This window comes from Leuciscus leuciscus, assembly GCF_965113295.1.
Source record: "Leuciscus leuciscus genome assembly, chromosome: 22".
NCBI classification, from domain to species: domain Eukaryota; kingdom Metazoa; phylum Chordata; class Actinopteri; order Cypriniformes; family Leuciscidae; genus Leuciscus; species Leuciscus leuciscus.
The window spans coordinates 35,891,947-35,907,480 of NC_138746.1; the positions used below are offsets into that span (position 1 = coordinate 35,891,947).

General features: G+C 47.1%; 1 protein-coding gene across 9 annotated transcripts in view; it reads right to left on the reverse strand.

The window, feature by feature from the left end:
- Positions 1-15,534, reverse strand: part of LOC309486437 (neurexin-1a-like) — a 174,389-nt gene that overhangs the window by 104,629 nt on the left and 54,226 nt on the right. For 8 of the 9 annotated variants that reach the window (XM_082153742.1, XM_082153745.1, XM_082153747.1 and 5 more), the window contains 3 exons: positions 15,288-15,449; positions 12,126-12,567; positions 2,466-2,855 (listed from right to left, as the gene is read on the reverse strand). In XM_082153742.1, the coding sequence (XP_082009868.1) occupies positions 2,466-2,855; positions 12,126-12,567; positions 15,288-15,449 (994 nt within the window). Of the gene's footprint in view, positions 1-2,465; positions 2,856-12,125; positions 12,568-13,470; positions 13,686-15,287; positions 15,450-15,534 lie in introns of those variants that run through there. The other variant, XM_082153746.1, reaches the window with a different exon arrangement.

Sequence of the window (15,534 nt, forward strand, 5' to 3'; positions counted from 1 at the left end):
TCCTTCCTTGGACCACTTTTGATAGATACTGAGTACTGACCACTACAGATCGGGAACACCCCACAAGAGCTGCAGTTTTGGAGATGCTCTAAACCAGTCGTCTAGCCATCACAATTTGGCCCTTGTCAAACTTGCTCAAATCCTTATGCTTGCCCATTTTCCCTGCTTCTAACACATCCACTTTGACAAAATGTTCACTTGCTGCCTAATATATCCCACCCACTAACAGGTGCCATGATGAAGAGATAATCAGTGTTATTCATTTCACCTGTCAGTTGCCATAATTTTATGCCTGATCGGTGTATGTGACCCGTGCTGATAAAAGGATTCAGAATGCGCACAGGATAATTTAGAGCTACAGGCAAAACAATTGAAAAATGTCATGTAGCCCTCTCGCCAATAAATATGGCTCAAATGTAAGAATTATGTCTATTGGGAACTTCCTAATTAACAATAACCTTGTAAGAGGCACATTTCTAAATTTACTTAATTTCCACTAATCACAAAACCCAAATATTCAGATACCACCTAATAGTGTCAGTTTAGTGTTTTATAGTTAGAATTTTGAAGAAATTACAGACTGAAGTTACAAATACTGTGGTCCTATAATCCAAAATGTAAATATTAATCTCAATGCAAAGTGCACACATTCTGTAAAAATGACCATACACGTTTTCTTTCTCGACAGAAAAAAAAAAAAAATAACAAGAATGTGAACTGAACAATAAACATAAATTTACTAAACTGGAACTCTTTTGATTCTTGAATCTTTTTATTTATTTATTTATTTTTTAATAAATGAAATCACAATTCATATCAACACAAGTCCAGAAAAATCACATTTAAACCCCAATAAACCCAAAGTAATGGATTCTACCCAGCTGAGATTTTAGTTTTTTTGTTGGCGCACTATGTTGGAGCTCTTTTTAATTTGAAACCACATTGAGTACTCACAGATCCAGGGAAAACGCGATTCCAGGAAATCGATTCTAATCCCAAACCAGGAAGCATAAAGAAGAGAACAGCAGCAACCTTGATCCATCCAGTGACGATGATGAACTTGTCTAGATGAACTCCTCCGTCCACGAGCGAATCCCGATCACGCAACACACATCCGCTTTGATCTCTCCGTCCGATCACTCTGTCTTCAAAGTACATTTCTCAATCACTTTAGATCACTTTTCAGTTCAATCCACTTCTCAAAGTAAAGTTAAATCCCTTCTCGCACTCAAAGTTTACAGCAACAAGTGTCTCTGTCTCTTGCAATAGAATTCAACTTTACTACTCCTCACTGAACTCTCTACTGACCCCAGGCTGTTTATAATATCTAAAACACCCCGCCCCTTGAACTCAAGGGGTCACCATGAGAACACCACAAATTTGTTAAACAGATTTCTAATAAAACAAAATAAAAATACATTTTCTGTAATTTTCCCCTACATTTCAACAGTATCAAAACTTTGCATACATTAAACGAATACGAATCACTTTGAAAATGACTTACAATAAAATAAATAAAATAAAGTTTGCAATTCCAAAATGTGAATCCACATTCCAATGGTCACACACAGTTGCTCACTTCAAGAGCTTCAATGTACCTGTAGAAATAAAATACCACAAAGACCTTATATAAAAATAAAACCTTAAAATTGAAAGGGCTCTACAGTCGATTTTGGGGTTTTCACAAAAATGAGTTCATTAAGCTCTCGTCTAGTGATCCCAATGCTCCAATTAGCAATTAAACATCTAAAAGTATTTTTATTTGTGCGTTTTCTGAAAGGAGTACCTTTCTTTTGTCCATGCAAAACGATCTTACTCGCGCTGAATGACAGATCTGAAGCGTGCTCACAAAGACGCCTCAGACAGCGAGTGATCCCTATATATACATATACATATACATATACACAGAATTACAGTATTTCAAAATATCTGTCTTGGCAAGTATTCACGCAAACATTATCTGTTATGTCTTATGTGAACGTTTGGTTAACTGTTGGGGAAAAATATCTGATGTGTAACATTATTTTAGATCTGTCTGGATCAGTAGGTCTGAATATATAGGCTGTCTGTTTCATTAATCAAACAATTGTGGTATCATGGGAAAAAAGTTGAATATATATTTTTCCTATATATATAGGAAATATTTGGTTTTGACTTGGTGTGTGCCAAATTTGGTGTTGTTACCAGGGATTTTAAGGTATGGTTGCTGGGTGATTTTGTTTTGGAACCTTCAGAAAACTTGAACTCGATTTGTCTCAAAATTGACTTTGCTGACTCTATCAACTTCAAACAGGTGCAGCTCAGTCATTTTTTTGTCTGATTCCAACCAATCATACATCATTTTGAAGGTTTTTTTAATAGAGAATGTGAAAATAACAATAATACATTTTAGAAAATTTGCTCAATGCGACTCATTTGCCAGCACAGGTCACATATAATAAGAAATAAGAAGTATTAGGCCTCACCTCTCTCACAGGAGCGACCAAGATAGCCCGTCCCAGAGCAGTCACACACATAACGGTTCCATCCTTCCCTGCAGATTCCATTGTTTTGGCAGGGGTTACTGAGACACTGCTTGGGTGCCTCTTTACTGCAGGAGGGCTTTACGCCTGCTGCTTTCTGCACCTCAGCTAAGCGGCGGATATCTTTGCTCTGACCATTGATGAATAGGTCACGAATGCAGCCTACATAACCATAATTGAGCAGAGCGGTCCACACCTCAGTGGGAAACACCATATCAGCTTTATTTTCAGGTAGTCCTCCTAGATACAGGTTATCATCCAGGTCAAGAATCTCACTGTCTCCTGGTGTTTGGTATGTTGTTTCCGTTGCAATTCCGTTGATAGAGATAGTACCTGCAATTCAACAAAGCCAGAGAAAAATTTGAAATGGTGCGAAGAAAATCCAGTTCCCTTTCGTTGTCACTCCGAGTTACGTCGGATGACGACGAATGGGGTTCCGCTTAGAAATCCTATCACCTTCGAGTATATAAAACGAGCCAATGGCAAAGAAATGCCATGGGTCTGCAGAATTTGCATAGCGTAACTCCGCCCCACCGCGTGGGTATAAAGGAAGTACGCCGGCAACATGCAGATATGTTTTCGCTTCGGAGCCAAGTTGATGTACTTCACTCCCAGCCAAATCCTGAGTTTCATCTCTTCACTCTTCGAGACGAGCTTCTCTCCAGGTGTTGGTGTGACAGCGAGTTACAGCGAGTGCATATTCCCTGCTTATCTGTGCAGTGATTTGCCAGTGTTTGTGTGTTCATCTCCCTGGTCGCTTCAGCACTTGTAGAGCTTCTCCTTTCACAAAAGAGCTTGCGCGTGGCACGTCTTTTTAAAGATGTCTCGCCCGTACACTCCTGGTTGCGGTCGTATTTTGTCTGACTCTGATGGGCACAATCGCTGTCTTGTGTGTTTGGGTGTTGACCACGCTAAGACAGCGTTTGTGGATGAATCATGTTCCCATTGCGGGAACATGACCATCGCGCAATTGCGATCGAGACTCAATGACCTCGTAAGTGGTAGAGTCCCCTCATCCGCACCCCGATCTACCAGTTCTTCTAGGGCTGGTACTTCGGCTGGCGGCCAGGGTGATCTGAGGGTTACGGTGTGGAACAAAGCGCCGACTATTCCGCGCTCCACCCCTCCCTCTACTTCTGTGCAACCCGTGTGCGCGCCGCATGAGTCCGCGATGCCATCACTGGTACCGCGGGTCTCATTCGGCGCCCCAGAGGAAGACGAGATGTCTATAGCAGCATCACAAGGTGGGCAAGAGTCAGTGGGAAGTGATGATTCGGCTGTGTTGCCACCCTCGGGTGCGCCAGCATTGTCCGAGTCAGATCCCGAACTGACTGCTATGCTTTCCCGGGCAGCCGCGGCCATTGGACTTGAGTGGTCCCCGCCACCTGGTCCAGTGCGCTCGCGGCTGGACGATTGGTTTTTGGGCGCGGCCGCTGACCCTCGTCGGTGTCCAACCTCAATGCCTTTCTTCCCGGATGTGTATGAGGAGGTCTCGAGGTCCTGGAAGGCACCCTTGTCTTCCCGTGATCGCTCGGCGACCTCCTCCGCCTTTCCTCCTCTCGACCAGGGGGCTGCTAAAGGGTACACTGGGGTTCCCCGAGTTGAGCGCTCTGTTGCAATGCAACTGTGTCCTCAGAGTGCCTCTTCTAGCGGTGATCCTAAGCACCCCTCCAAGGCCTGTAGGTTCTCCTCCACGCTTGTGGCGAAGGCCTACAGAGCTGCGGGGCAGGCAGCCTCCTCACTGCATGCCATGGCGACGCTGCAGGTCTACCAGGCCCAGTTGTTGCGTGACATGCACGAGGGGAGGACTGACCCAGGGCTCTTTGATGAGCTGCGTGCCGCCACCGACCTCGCTCTCCGAGCGACTAAAGTGACAGCACGCTCCCTGGGTCAGGTGATGTCCACTTGCGTGGTCCAGGAGAGACACCTGTGGCTCAACGGGGCCGATATGCGGGAGGTCGAGCGGACCCAGTTCCTTGACACCCCCATATCCCAGGCTGGCCTCTTCGGCGGGGCAGTTGAGGACTTTGCCCAGCAGTTCTCAGCTGCCCAGAAGCAGACTGAGGCTCTTAAACATGTTCTGCCCCGACGGCCAGCTGCTGCCTCCACCCAGCCGTCGGTACAGGCGCCTCAGTCTGCTCGCCGCCGAGGGCGCCCTCCAGCAGTTCCCCTCCCTCCCGCCCGGCCCCAGCAGCAGCCTCCATCCGGGCCGCGGCGCAGAGGAAAGCACAGGAAGGCGCCACACCCCTCTCCCGCCCCGTGCCCCGCTAAACGCCAGGCAAAGCGGCACTCCTGAGACGGGCTGCTCAGAGATGGCGTTGAGTTCTTTCCAGGAGCCGGTAGCAGGGCCGCTCCTTCCCCCGGTGGAGGGCCGGGGGAGAATCCTTGGTTGTCCCATTCCCGCTGCTCGTCTCCGGACGGGCAGCACCCTAATGTGGTTAAAGAAAGAACTAACACCCCCATCTCTGAGCACTCAGAGTTCTCGGACGACGGTGTGCGCCGCTTTCGAGCCTCGCCACTCTCGTCCCCCTCTGTCGCCAGACCCCTGCCAGAGCACGCCCCCGTGGGACGCTGGTCCTCCCCTGGCCTCCTCTGGCAGGACGCGGCTAATGACCGTGCCCCCGCACCGGGCCGCTATGCCACCCACGCCTGGGCCGGTCATTCCGCCTCGCTGCACAGTTCTGCACAGCATGACCCCGCTGGTACAGTTCTTGGGAGCCTGGTTAGAGCTTCCGAGACTGTCCCGCTGGGTCGCAAGAACCATCAGGCTCGGCTACGCGATTCAGTTCGCACGATCTCCTCCCCGCTTCAGGGGAGTCCGTTTCACGATGGTCGGTGGCAATTCCCCTGTCATGAGAGCGGAGGTCGCCACCCTACTGGCGAAGGGTGCGATCGAGATTGTCCCTCCAGCCGAAATGAGGTCCGGCTTCTACAGCCCGTACTTCATTGTACCGAAGAAGTCCGGTGGGTTACGACCGATCCTGGACCTGCGCGTCTAGAACCGCTCCCTCCACAGGATGCCGTTCAAGATGCTCACAGCCACTCGCCTTTTCGAGTGCGTACGGCCACAGGATTGGTTTGCAGCGATCGACCTGAAGGACGCCTACTTCCATGTCTCCATTCTTCCTCGACACAGACCGTTCTTACGGTTTGCCTTCGAGGGGCAGGCATACCAGTACACGGTTCTCCCTTTTGGGCTAGCCCTGTCGCCTCGCGTCTTCACGAAGGTCGTCGAGGCAGCCCTTGTTCCCCTTCGGGATCACGGGGTTCGCATCCTGAATTACATCGACGACTGGCTGATCCTAGCTCACTCTCGAGACCAGGTTTGCGAACACAGGGACTTAGTGCTCCGGCACCTAGCTCGTCTGGGCCTTCGGGTCAACTGGGAGAAGAGCAAACTCTGCCCCGTGCAGAGGATCTCTTTTCTCGGTATGGAGATCGACTCGGTCACCATGTGCGCGCAGCTTACGAGCGAGCGCGCGCAGTCACTGCTGACTTGTCTTCGCCAGTTCGAAGACAAGAGCGCGGTTCCACTGAAACTTTTTCAGAGGCTCCTGGGGCATATGGCATCCGCAGCCGCAGTTACGCCGCTCGGATTGCTTCATATGAGACCGCTTCAGCTCTGGCTTCGCGATCGAGTCCCGAGGTGGGCATGGCATCACGGCACGCTCCGGGTTCCAGTAACTCCGGCCTGCCGTCGTACCTTCACCCCGTGGACGAACCTCAGTTTCCTTCGAGCAGGAGTGCCCTTGGAACGAGTTTCCCGGCATGTTGTTGTAAACAACAGATGCCTCCTCCACGGGCTGGGGCGCCATGTGCAACGGACATGCTGCCGCGGGCTCCTGGACAGGACCCCAGCGCCTGTGGCATGTCAATTGCCTCGAGTTGCTGGCTGTACGTCTCGCCCTGCACCGCTTCCGTGCGTTGCTCAGGGGCCAGCACGTACTAGTCCGATCAGACAATACCGCGACAGTAGCGTACATCAATCATCAGGGTGGTTTGCGCTCCCGCTGTATGTCGCAACTCGCCCGCCACCTCCTCTTATGGAGTCAGAAGCATCTGAAGTCGCTTCGAGCCATTTACATTCCAGGAGACCTGAACCTTGCAGCCGACGAGCTGTCTCGGATTCGGCCTCTCGCTGGAGAATGGACACTCCATCCCCAGTCGGTACAGCTGGTTTGGGGCCAGTTCGGGGACCCTCAGGTAGACCTGTTTGCCTCCCACGACTCGTCCCACTGCGACCTGTTTTATTCCCTGACCAAGGGCACGCTCGGCACGGATGCACTGGCGCACAGCTGGCCGCGGGGCCTCCGCAAGTATGCGTTTCCCCCAGTGAGCCTTCTTGCGCAGACCTTGCGCAAGATCAGGGAGGACGAGGAGCAGGTAATGTTGGTTGCCCCGCTTTGGCACAACCGCACTTGGTTCTCGGAACTAGTACTCCTCGCGACAGCCCCTCCCTGGCCTATCCCTCTGAGGAAGGACCTGCTTTCTCAGAGACGGGGCACCTTATGGCACCCTCGTCCCGATCTTTGGAACCTCCACGTGTGGCTCCTGGACGGGGCGAGGCAGGTTTGAGTACCCTACCACCAGCGGTGGTGGCTACCATCACTTCCGCTAGAGCATCGTCCACGAGACATGCCTATGCGTTGAAGTGGAACCTCTTCGTCAACTGGTGTTCTTCTAAACATCTAGAACCCACGAAATGCCCGATCAGTGTCGTGCTTTCCTTCCTGCAAGAAGGGTTGGAGCGAAGGCTGTCTCCCTCCACCCTGAAAGTGTATGTTGCCGCCATTGCCGCACATCACGACGCAGTTGAAGGTAAGTCCATTGGAAAGCACGACTTGGTCATCAGGTTCCTGAGAGGTTCCTGAATACAGCGCTCCTGGTTGCATTGGCCTCCATCAAGAGGGTAGGGGACCTGCAGGCATTTTCGGTTGACGAAGCGTGCCTGGAATTCGGGCCGGCTAACTCTCACGTGATCCTGAGACCCCGGCATGGATATGTGCCCAAGGTTCCCACCACACCCTTTCGATACCAGGTGGTGAACCTGCAAGCGATGCCCTCGGAGGAGGCAGACCCAGCCTTGGCACTGCTCTATCCAGTACGCGCCCTCCGTGCCTATGTAGACAGAACGCAGTGTTTCAGGACTTCAGACCAGCTCTTTGTCTGTCATGGTGGGAAGCTGAAGGGAAAGGCTCTCTCCAAACAAAGGTTGTCTCACTGGATAGTGGACGCCACTGCTTTGGCTTACCAGCAGCAGGGTCGACCATGCCCCCTTGGTGTGACGGCCCACTCCACCCGGAATGTGGCATCCTCTTGGGCTCTAGCGCATGGCGCCTCGCTAACAGACATCTGCAGAGCTGCAGGCTGGGCGACACCTAACAGATTCGCGAGATTCTCTAATCTCCGAGTGGAGCCAGTTTCTTCTCATGTACTCGCTTCATCTAGCCGGTATTAGATCCTGCTCAGGTGTCTTCGCTTGCTCGCCATTCCTCTCCACGGACGGGATACGTGCGATATTTTCCTCAGGTGAGCCTAATAAGCCCAGAGTCTCCTCCAGCACTGACGACGTCAACGCCAGAGTTATGCCACCGGCAGCTTTCGCGCTTGGCTAGGTGCCTCCATGTGCATGGTTCCCCCTCTGGGCGACCCCCACATGTGTATTTCCACTGTAAGCCTCTCTGAGCATGTGTCTTTCCCTTGGCAAGCCACCTTGCCACTCCTGGGGTAGAAATTTTCCATCTGCGGCTGGACACCCCAGTGTTTCTCCATATGCAGCCCCTCGGGGTCATATGTATATTCCAAGTCCCCCCCTTCGGGTTGGGCATGATTGCACATTTCCACTGAGATATGCTTCCCAGTGTACCGTGGTATTCCTGTGTTAAGTAGGAGTCCTTTGTCCGTGCCAGTCTCACGACAGGGAGCTCAGACTTACGCAGGGCACTGGAAGACAGTCGAGAGGTGGCGTGATTTCACTGGGAACCCCATTCGTCGTCATCCGACGTAACTCGGAGTGACAACGAAAGGGAACGTCTCGGTTACGTATGTAACCCTCGTTCCCTGAGTAGGGAACGGAGACGTTACGTCTCCCTGCCACTTCCGCTGTACCGCTGGAACACCTGAGTTCAGTCTCGGCTCCTCAGCGAAGACATATCTGCATGTTGCCGGCGTACTTCCTTTATACCCACGCGGTGGGGCGGAGTTTTCCGCAGACCCGTGGCATTTCTTTGCCATTGGCTCGTTTTATATACTCGAAGGTGATAGGATTTCTAAGCGAAACCCCATTCGTCGTCATCCGACGTAGCGTCTCCGTTCCCTACTCAGGGAACGAGGGTTACATACGTAACCGAGACGTTATGTAGAGAATGACTTAAAGGGTTAGTTCACCCAAAAATGAAAATTCTGTCAGTAATTACTCACCCTCATGTTGTTCCAACCCCGTAAGACCCTCGTTCATCTTCGCAACACAAATTAAGATATTTTTGATTAAATCTGACAGCTGTCTCACTCCTCCATAGGCTTCTAAGGGACTGAAACTTGCTGGCCCAGAAAAGTTATTAAAGAGATCGTTAATATAGTCCAAGTGACTCCAGTGGCTCAATCTTAAGTTTATAAAGCAACGAGAATACTTTTTGTACGCAAAAAAAAAAAAAAAAAAAACTTTATTCCACTATTCATTTCCTTCTCTCTGGGCCTCGAGTTATTTCACGTAGTGTTTTAACGCAGCGCGTCTGTGTTGCACGCAGGCTTGGGAGGGTTACTTTTAAAATGTATTCCGTTACAGTTACAAATTACTTCATAAAAAAAGTATTCAGTAATGTAATCCAAGTACTATAATATGAAAGTAATGTAACTGATTACTTTTGGATTACTTCAAGGTCACGTATATAAATAAAGTCAAGCAAGAAGAAATATTATAAAAATATATATTATTTTTTATTTTTTATTAAGAATTTGGTCCAGTGTACAATATTTGTAAAATATACACACAGACCTGAATATATATTTATGTAAAGGGCTATACAGACATCTAGTGGCTAATGTATGGTATTACAGATTATTTTGTTTAATTTTTAACAAATTTTTAACAAAAAAATAAAAACACAACATTTAATTTTTACACAATCTACATATTAGTTTATTTTAAAATAGGCCTACATGTTGACTAAAGCCGTGATCTTTCTTAATTTGCCTGACTGAACTTGGGGCGTTGGCAGTGGGAGTTCCCCTACGTTACCTAGACAGCGAACATCCCGTTAAGTGAGAAGAGATTAAGAAAGGACATTTTGGGTACTAAAAAAGCTACTCTCCTCATTTCTACAAAATAGCAGCGGAATTTCCATGAATTAAAAGCGATTTTACCCGCAGGCAGCATCATTTCTACTAGCAGCAGTGATTCACTCTGCGTCTGAGGAGATTGTAGACAGCTGTTATTTGCACATGCACCAGCGCGTGGCACACGTGAGTCATTACTGGCAACAGAACCAGGAACTACTGTATAATCAAGCAGCGCTTAATATAGTGTTATTATGCCAAAATACTTATTTATTTAGTTTTAAATGAAACCATTGTAATCCTGAAAGTATTCCCCCTTTTTTCAAAATGTAACTATAATCTGATTACTACGTTTTTTGACGTAACTGTAACGGATTACAGTTACTGGATTTTTGTATCCTGATTACATAACGCCGTTACATGTATTCCGTTACTCCCCAACCCTGGTTGCACGTCACCACGTAGGCTCACTATTGGCCGACGCGGGTCATGTGTGTGATGCGTGTGGCGTACAACACAGACGCGCTGCGTTAAAACACTACGTGAAAAAACTCGAGGCCCAGAGAGAAGGAAATGAATAGTAGAATAAAGTCGTTATTTTTGTTTGTTTTTTGTGCACAAAAAGTATTCTCGTCGCTTGATAAACTTAAGATTGAGGCACTGTAGTCACTTGGACTATATTAACGATCTCTTTAATAACTTTTCTAGGCCAGCAAGTTTCAGTCCCTTAGAAGCCTATGGAGGAGTGAGATAGCTCTCAGATTTAATAAAAAATATCTTAATTTGTGTTCCAAAGATGAACGAATGTCTTACGGGGTTGGAACAACATGAGGGTGAGTAATTACTGACAGAATTTTCATTTTTGGGTGAACTAACCCTTTAAAGCATCAGTAAGACAAGTCAAGTTAAGTCACCTTTATTTATATAGCACTTTTTACAATACAGATTGTTTCAAAGCAGCTTTACAGTGATAACAGGAAAATAATACAACAAAGTTTGTTTCTGCTGTACAGCAGATCTAGAAGAAAATAGTGTCATAGTCCAGCTTAAGTAAGTTCAGTGATGGTTGAGCATATTTGGCTTGCTGTCCGCAGTGGAGGGGCTCGAGGAAGCAGCTTCAACTCGAGCTTAGATAAACCCCCCAGTGAGAACACTAATGCTTTGATGATGAGTATGGTAGCAAGATGCCTAAATTATGTTGGTGAAGTTGGGGAGGAGGAGGGACGCCATAACAACTGATGCTGGAGCAAGGTGAGCGGCTGCTTATCTGATCCGGCAGTTAATTGAAAGATTAGATGGGTTCACTCCTCCCGAAATTACGTTATGAACTTCACTTAATTGAGTTAATTTATATATATAGCCGCTCTGGAGAAAACATTGATGCCATCGTCTAGCTCAGTTCAGTTCTCATATAATGGTGTCAATGCAGGCAGATCAATAATATTGTTGAATATTATCTGGTAACATTTTCTGTAAATACATATTTATTCTTAGTATTCTTGCAAATTTTTAAATACTCATGACAAACAACACTTTCACTCATATCCCGCTCACAGTGTTAGGCCAGGGTTTCAAAACAGTTTATGTAATTACCCGCTCTCAGGATGGAGTGGAAAACACAGCTGGAGGCCAAATCTAATTTTCAGCTTGACATCGCATGGCATTTTGGCCAGGAACACATGCCAACAATAAGCAAACCAAATACAAGCTTCCTTCAGATGTTGTGTTGTGGCACTGTGTTGCAGATCAGTGAATCAGGTGAGACAAAAGGGGAGTATTCTAAAGACGCTTTACTTTTTGCTTGCTGCAGAAAAAGCAGACAGTAAACAAAATTTTACTGTGGTGGGGTGATGCTGCAGAGTATACAAGGCCTGAAAGATCTGAATTTCACTGTGCAAATTTGTGTATTCAGACAGTAGAGAAAGTTTGTCTCTGAACTGTTTTTAATAACAGCTTATTCAAATTTTTACATTTTACTTCCATGTTTTTCTTTTTAAGCAGTATTTTTTCTTGTGCTTTTTGTGGTCTGCATTCTAAAAAATTATAATTCAAAGTTCAATGATGGAAATTCCTTTTGACAAATATAAAGTAAAATGCTAACTAACGACAAACCATGCTTCTAACCACAGGTGAAGAGCTGTTGTTCCAACCACACAAGCTTATGATCCTGTTTGTGAATGGTTGTTGAAACGGTAGTTTAAAGAAACACCAAATTACTCAACTACCATTGTTACAATGGAACATGTGACCACAGTTGGCTAACAATGGGAAACACACTCCTTTTAAGCAGTCATCTGATCTCATACACAAGCTCTAGTAAAGTCTTACCTGATTTTCCATCCCTCCGGAAATCCACATGATACCACTCCCCATCATTCACTTTTTTGTTGACAGCCAGTGTCTTGGTTGTGCCTGACCCCATATCCAGAAGCAGGTACAAAAGACCATCCATTATCTCAATGGCAAAGAAGTCCACCTTCAGTGTGAGAGGGCTCTTGGTGTCTTTGGTCTGTTGCTTAGGTTTCCCATGGTTAAAGAGCAGAAGTCCATTGGGCTCAGTGGTGCGGAAGTCAAAGGAAATAGAACCGGTCTTCTTAGTGTTCCATTTAAGAAGTGTGATGAAGGATTCCGGTGTCTCAAACGTGATGGGATCTAATGCGACAACATTCTCACACTTGAAGGAAACAACTCCATGGATCTTCATTTTGGGGTCGCCTTTAAAAGCCAGTCTGGACAGCTCCAGCCGAACGTCATTATTTTTATATACAACCTACAGATATATAACAATGTCAGTTGAAGAGAAATAATCTGAGAAATCTCGGATCTAAACTGTGTTTGCAGAACCCTTACATGATGGGTGGAAAGACTGATTGATTGACAGCACACAGTTGGCCCTATCATACACCCGCCGCAATGCAATTTTTTGCTAGTTTCATCTGTGTGCCCATGGGCTGCTGGTCTGAAAAGGAGGTGTGTACAGGCGCATTGTTGGTGCCTTGCTATTTTGAGGCAACTGAAATAGACTGCGCCACTGACCAACAAAAACCTGCGTCAATGGTGCAGTATTTTATTTTATTTTTTGTTATTTAAAGGGCGCATTAGTAATATGCGCCTATAGGCGGGTGCACAACGCACGTACACTCTGCTTATAACACACACAGGGACGCGCAGCAGCACACAAACATGCCAAATATAAAACAAATATTGTCTTTTCACTTAGATTATGTTGCCGTTAGTCGACTAAAAGAGTCTTGATCGACTAAGATTTTATTAGTTGGTTAGTCGCAGAAAAAAAACTACACAGGAAGTGGCGAAATCATGCAGGCTGTAACGGACAGATCGTTAACGTCAGGAAATCCAAATAATTCGCCTATCATTCATCGACCACAAATATGACTTATAACTTAAGACATGTAAGTAGTAGCAACTTATAAGTCTGCTCTCTCTAATGTTAACCTAGATAAAAAAAAAATTAGTTGAGGGCCGCCCTACTGTAATGGTCATCAGCTGGAGTGCCCTTGAGAGCCACCTGAGGGCACTCCACTTCAGACTATCATTCTTCACTCACAACTACATTTCCCATAATTCACTGCTCGGACTCATCATCCCTGATTAACACATTCACCTGCGTCTCATTATATTGTTTAGTTCACCCCATATAAGCCTGGTTCACCTCATCATTCCCTGCGAAGTCTTGTACGTTATTCCACTGCATTTCTGAGCGTTTCCTTTGTTGTCATTGTTCCTGGTTCTTGATCTCTGCCCGTGTCCTGGTTTTCCCATTCCTGCCTCACCCTCTGGATTTGTCTGTTTGATTGGATTGCCTGCCTGTGTATGACCTTTGCCTGGATTCTGATTTTGATTTACTTTAATAAACTGCATTTGGATCCTCAACCTTCGTGTCTCGGAGCAGTTCATAACAGAAGACTTCGCCAACATGGATCCAGCAGTGAGACCTATGCGTCTCCGACAAGGAGACCGCAGACTAGAGGACTATGTACTGGCTATCTGAGCCACTCAGTTCAGTCATGTCATTGCACGACCCTAATTGGTCCCTCGGTTTATATATCAAACTTGCATTGCAACTGAGTGGCTCTGCTGTTACTGTGGATGAGATGGAGGAGGAACACAAAAGCCACGCTGTACCCACCATTCCAGAGTCTAGTCCCGTCACGACCGCTGTTCCAGAGCCTGAGCTTCTTCACGTCAGTCCTGCCAAGCCTGAGCTTCTTCACGTCACGTCACGCCTGCCGATCCAGAGACCGTTCACGTCACGCCTGCCGATCCAGAGACCGTTCACGTCACGCCTGCCGATCCAGAGACCGTTCACGTCACGCCTGCCGATCCAGAGACTGTTCACGTCACGCCTGCCGATCCAGAGACTGTTCACGTCACGCCTGCCGATCCAGAGACTGTTCACGTCACGCCTGCCGATCCAGAGACTGTTCACGTCACGCCTGCCGATCCAGAGACTGTTCACGTCACGCCTGCCGATCCAGAGACTGTTCACGTCACGCCTGCCGATCCAGAGACTGTTCACGTCACGTCTTCCGAAATCCAGAGACTGTTCACGTCACGCCGATCCAGAGACTGTTCACGTCACGTCTCCCGAAATCCAGAGACTGTTCACGTCACGCCTCCCGAAATCCAGAGTCTGTTCACGTCACGCCTGCCGATCCAGAGTCTGTTCACGTCACGCCTGCCGATCCAGAGTCTGTTCACGTCACGCCTGCCGATCCAGAGTCTGTTCACGTCACGTCTGCCGAGCCAGTGTCTCCGGACAAGATGGCCGCCGCCGAGCCTGTTTATGTCATGATTCATGTCTGTGTTCCCCTGTCTTGTACCATGTTAGCAGTTCCCAGTTATGTTGATTAGTCTCCCCAGGTGTTTCTTATTAGCCACGCCCCTTGTTATCTTATTTAGCTTGTTTGTCTTTGTATTTAAACCTCTGTGCTTCAGTTGTTGTTTGTCGGTCGTTGTAGCTGTTGCTTGTTGCCTTTTAACTTCTCCTTGTTCCTGTCCTGAGTTCCATGTTCTGTTGTTTGCCCTGGATTATCTGTTTGTTTCATTAAAGTAGTGCTTGCATGTGGATTCTCTCTCCGCTTCATTCCTGCCTCATTGTTACACCTATTTAGTATATCTGCATTACACGTGAGTTGAGGTTTGTGAACCAAAGTGCAGTCTTTTATAAGAAAAACAAAAATTCAGAAAAGACAAAAAGACTAAAACTAGACTTGACTGTAAAGTGGGTTGATATTTGCTGTGGGAGAGGTTAAAGAGAACTTCAGTGCTCCTCCTACAGTGAATTCCAACCCTATCCATAATGAGCACTGTAGTTAACAAGGTCAATTGCTTACAAAACATGTAATGGTTAATTAAAGGCTCTTTGAACCTGTTTTATTCTGCAAACACAATTTAGGACATAACAGAAACAGAAGCTTCTATAAAGCTCTATAAAGCTTCATCTGCACTGATATATAGGTATTTTACCTCCCTCAGACAACCCATAAAGTTGTTGCTAACAGGTGATCCAGGCAAGTCGGCTGTACCAGGGCTTCCTCCAACACAGAAAAAGTCATCAGAGCCAAGCATAGCATAGTCCTCTTGAATATATTCTTTGGTGGTCGATATTCCATCCACAGATATTGTTACCTAAAGAACAAACCACAGGAAAATGAAATACAGGTACCGCTTTGCTACTGTCTGGATTTTGGTTTCTTCAGTCACTAAGATGCAC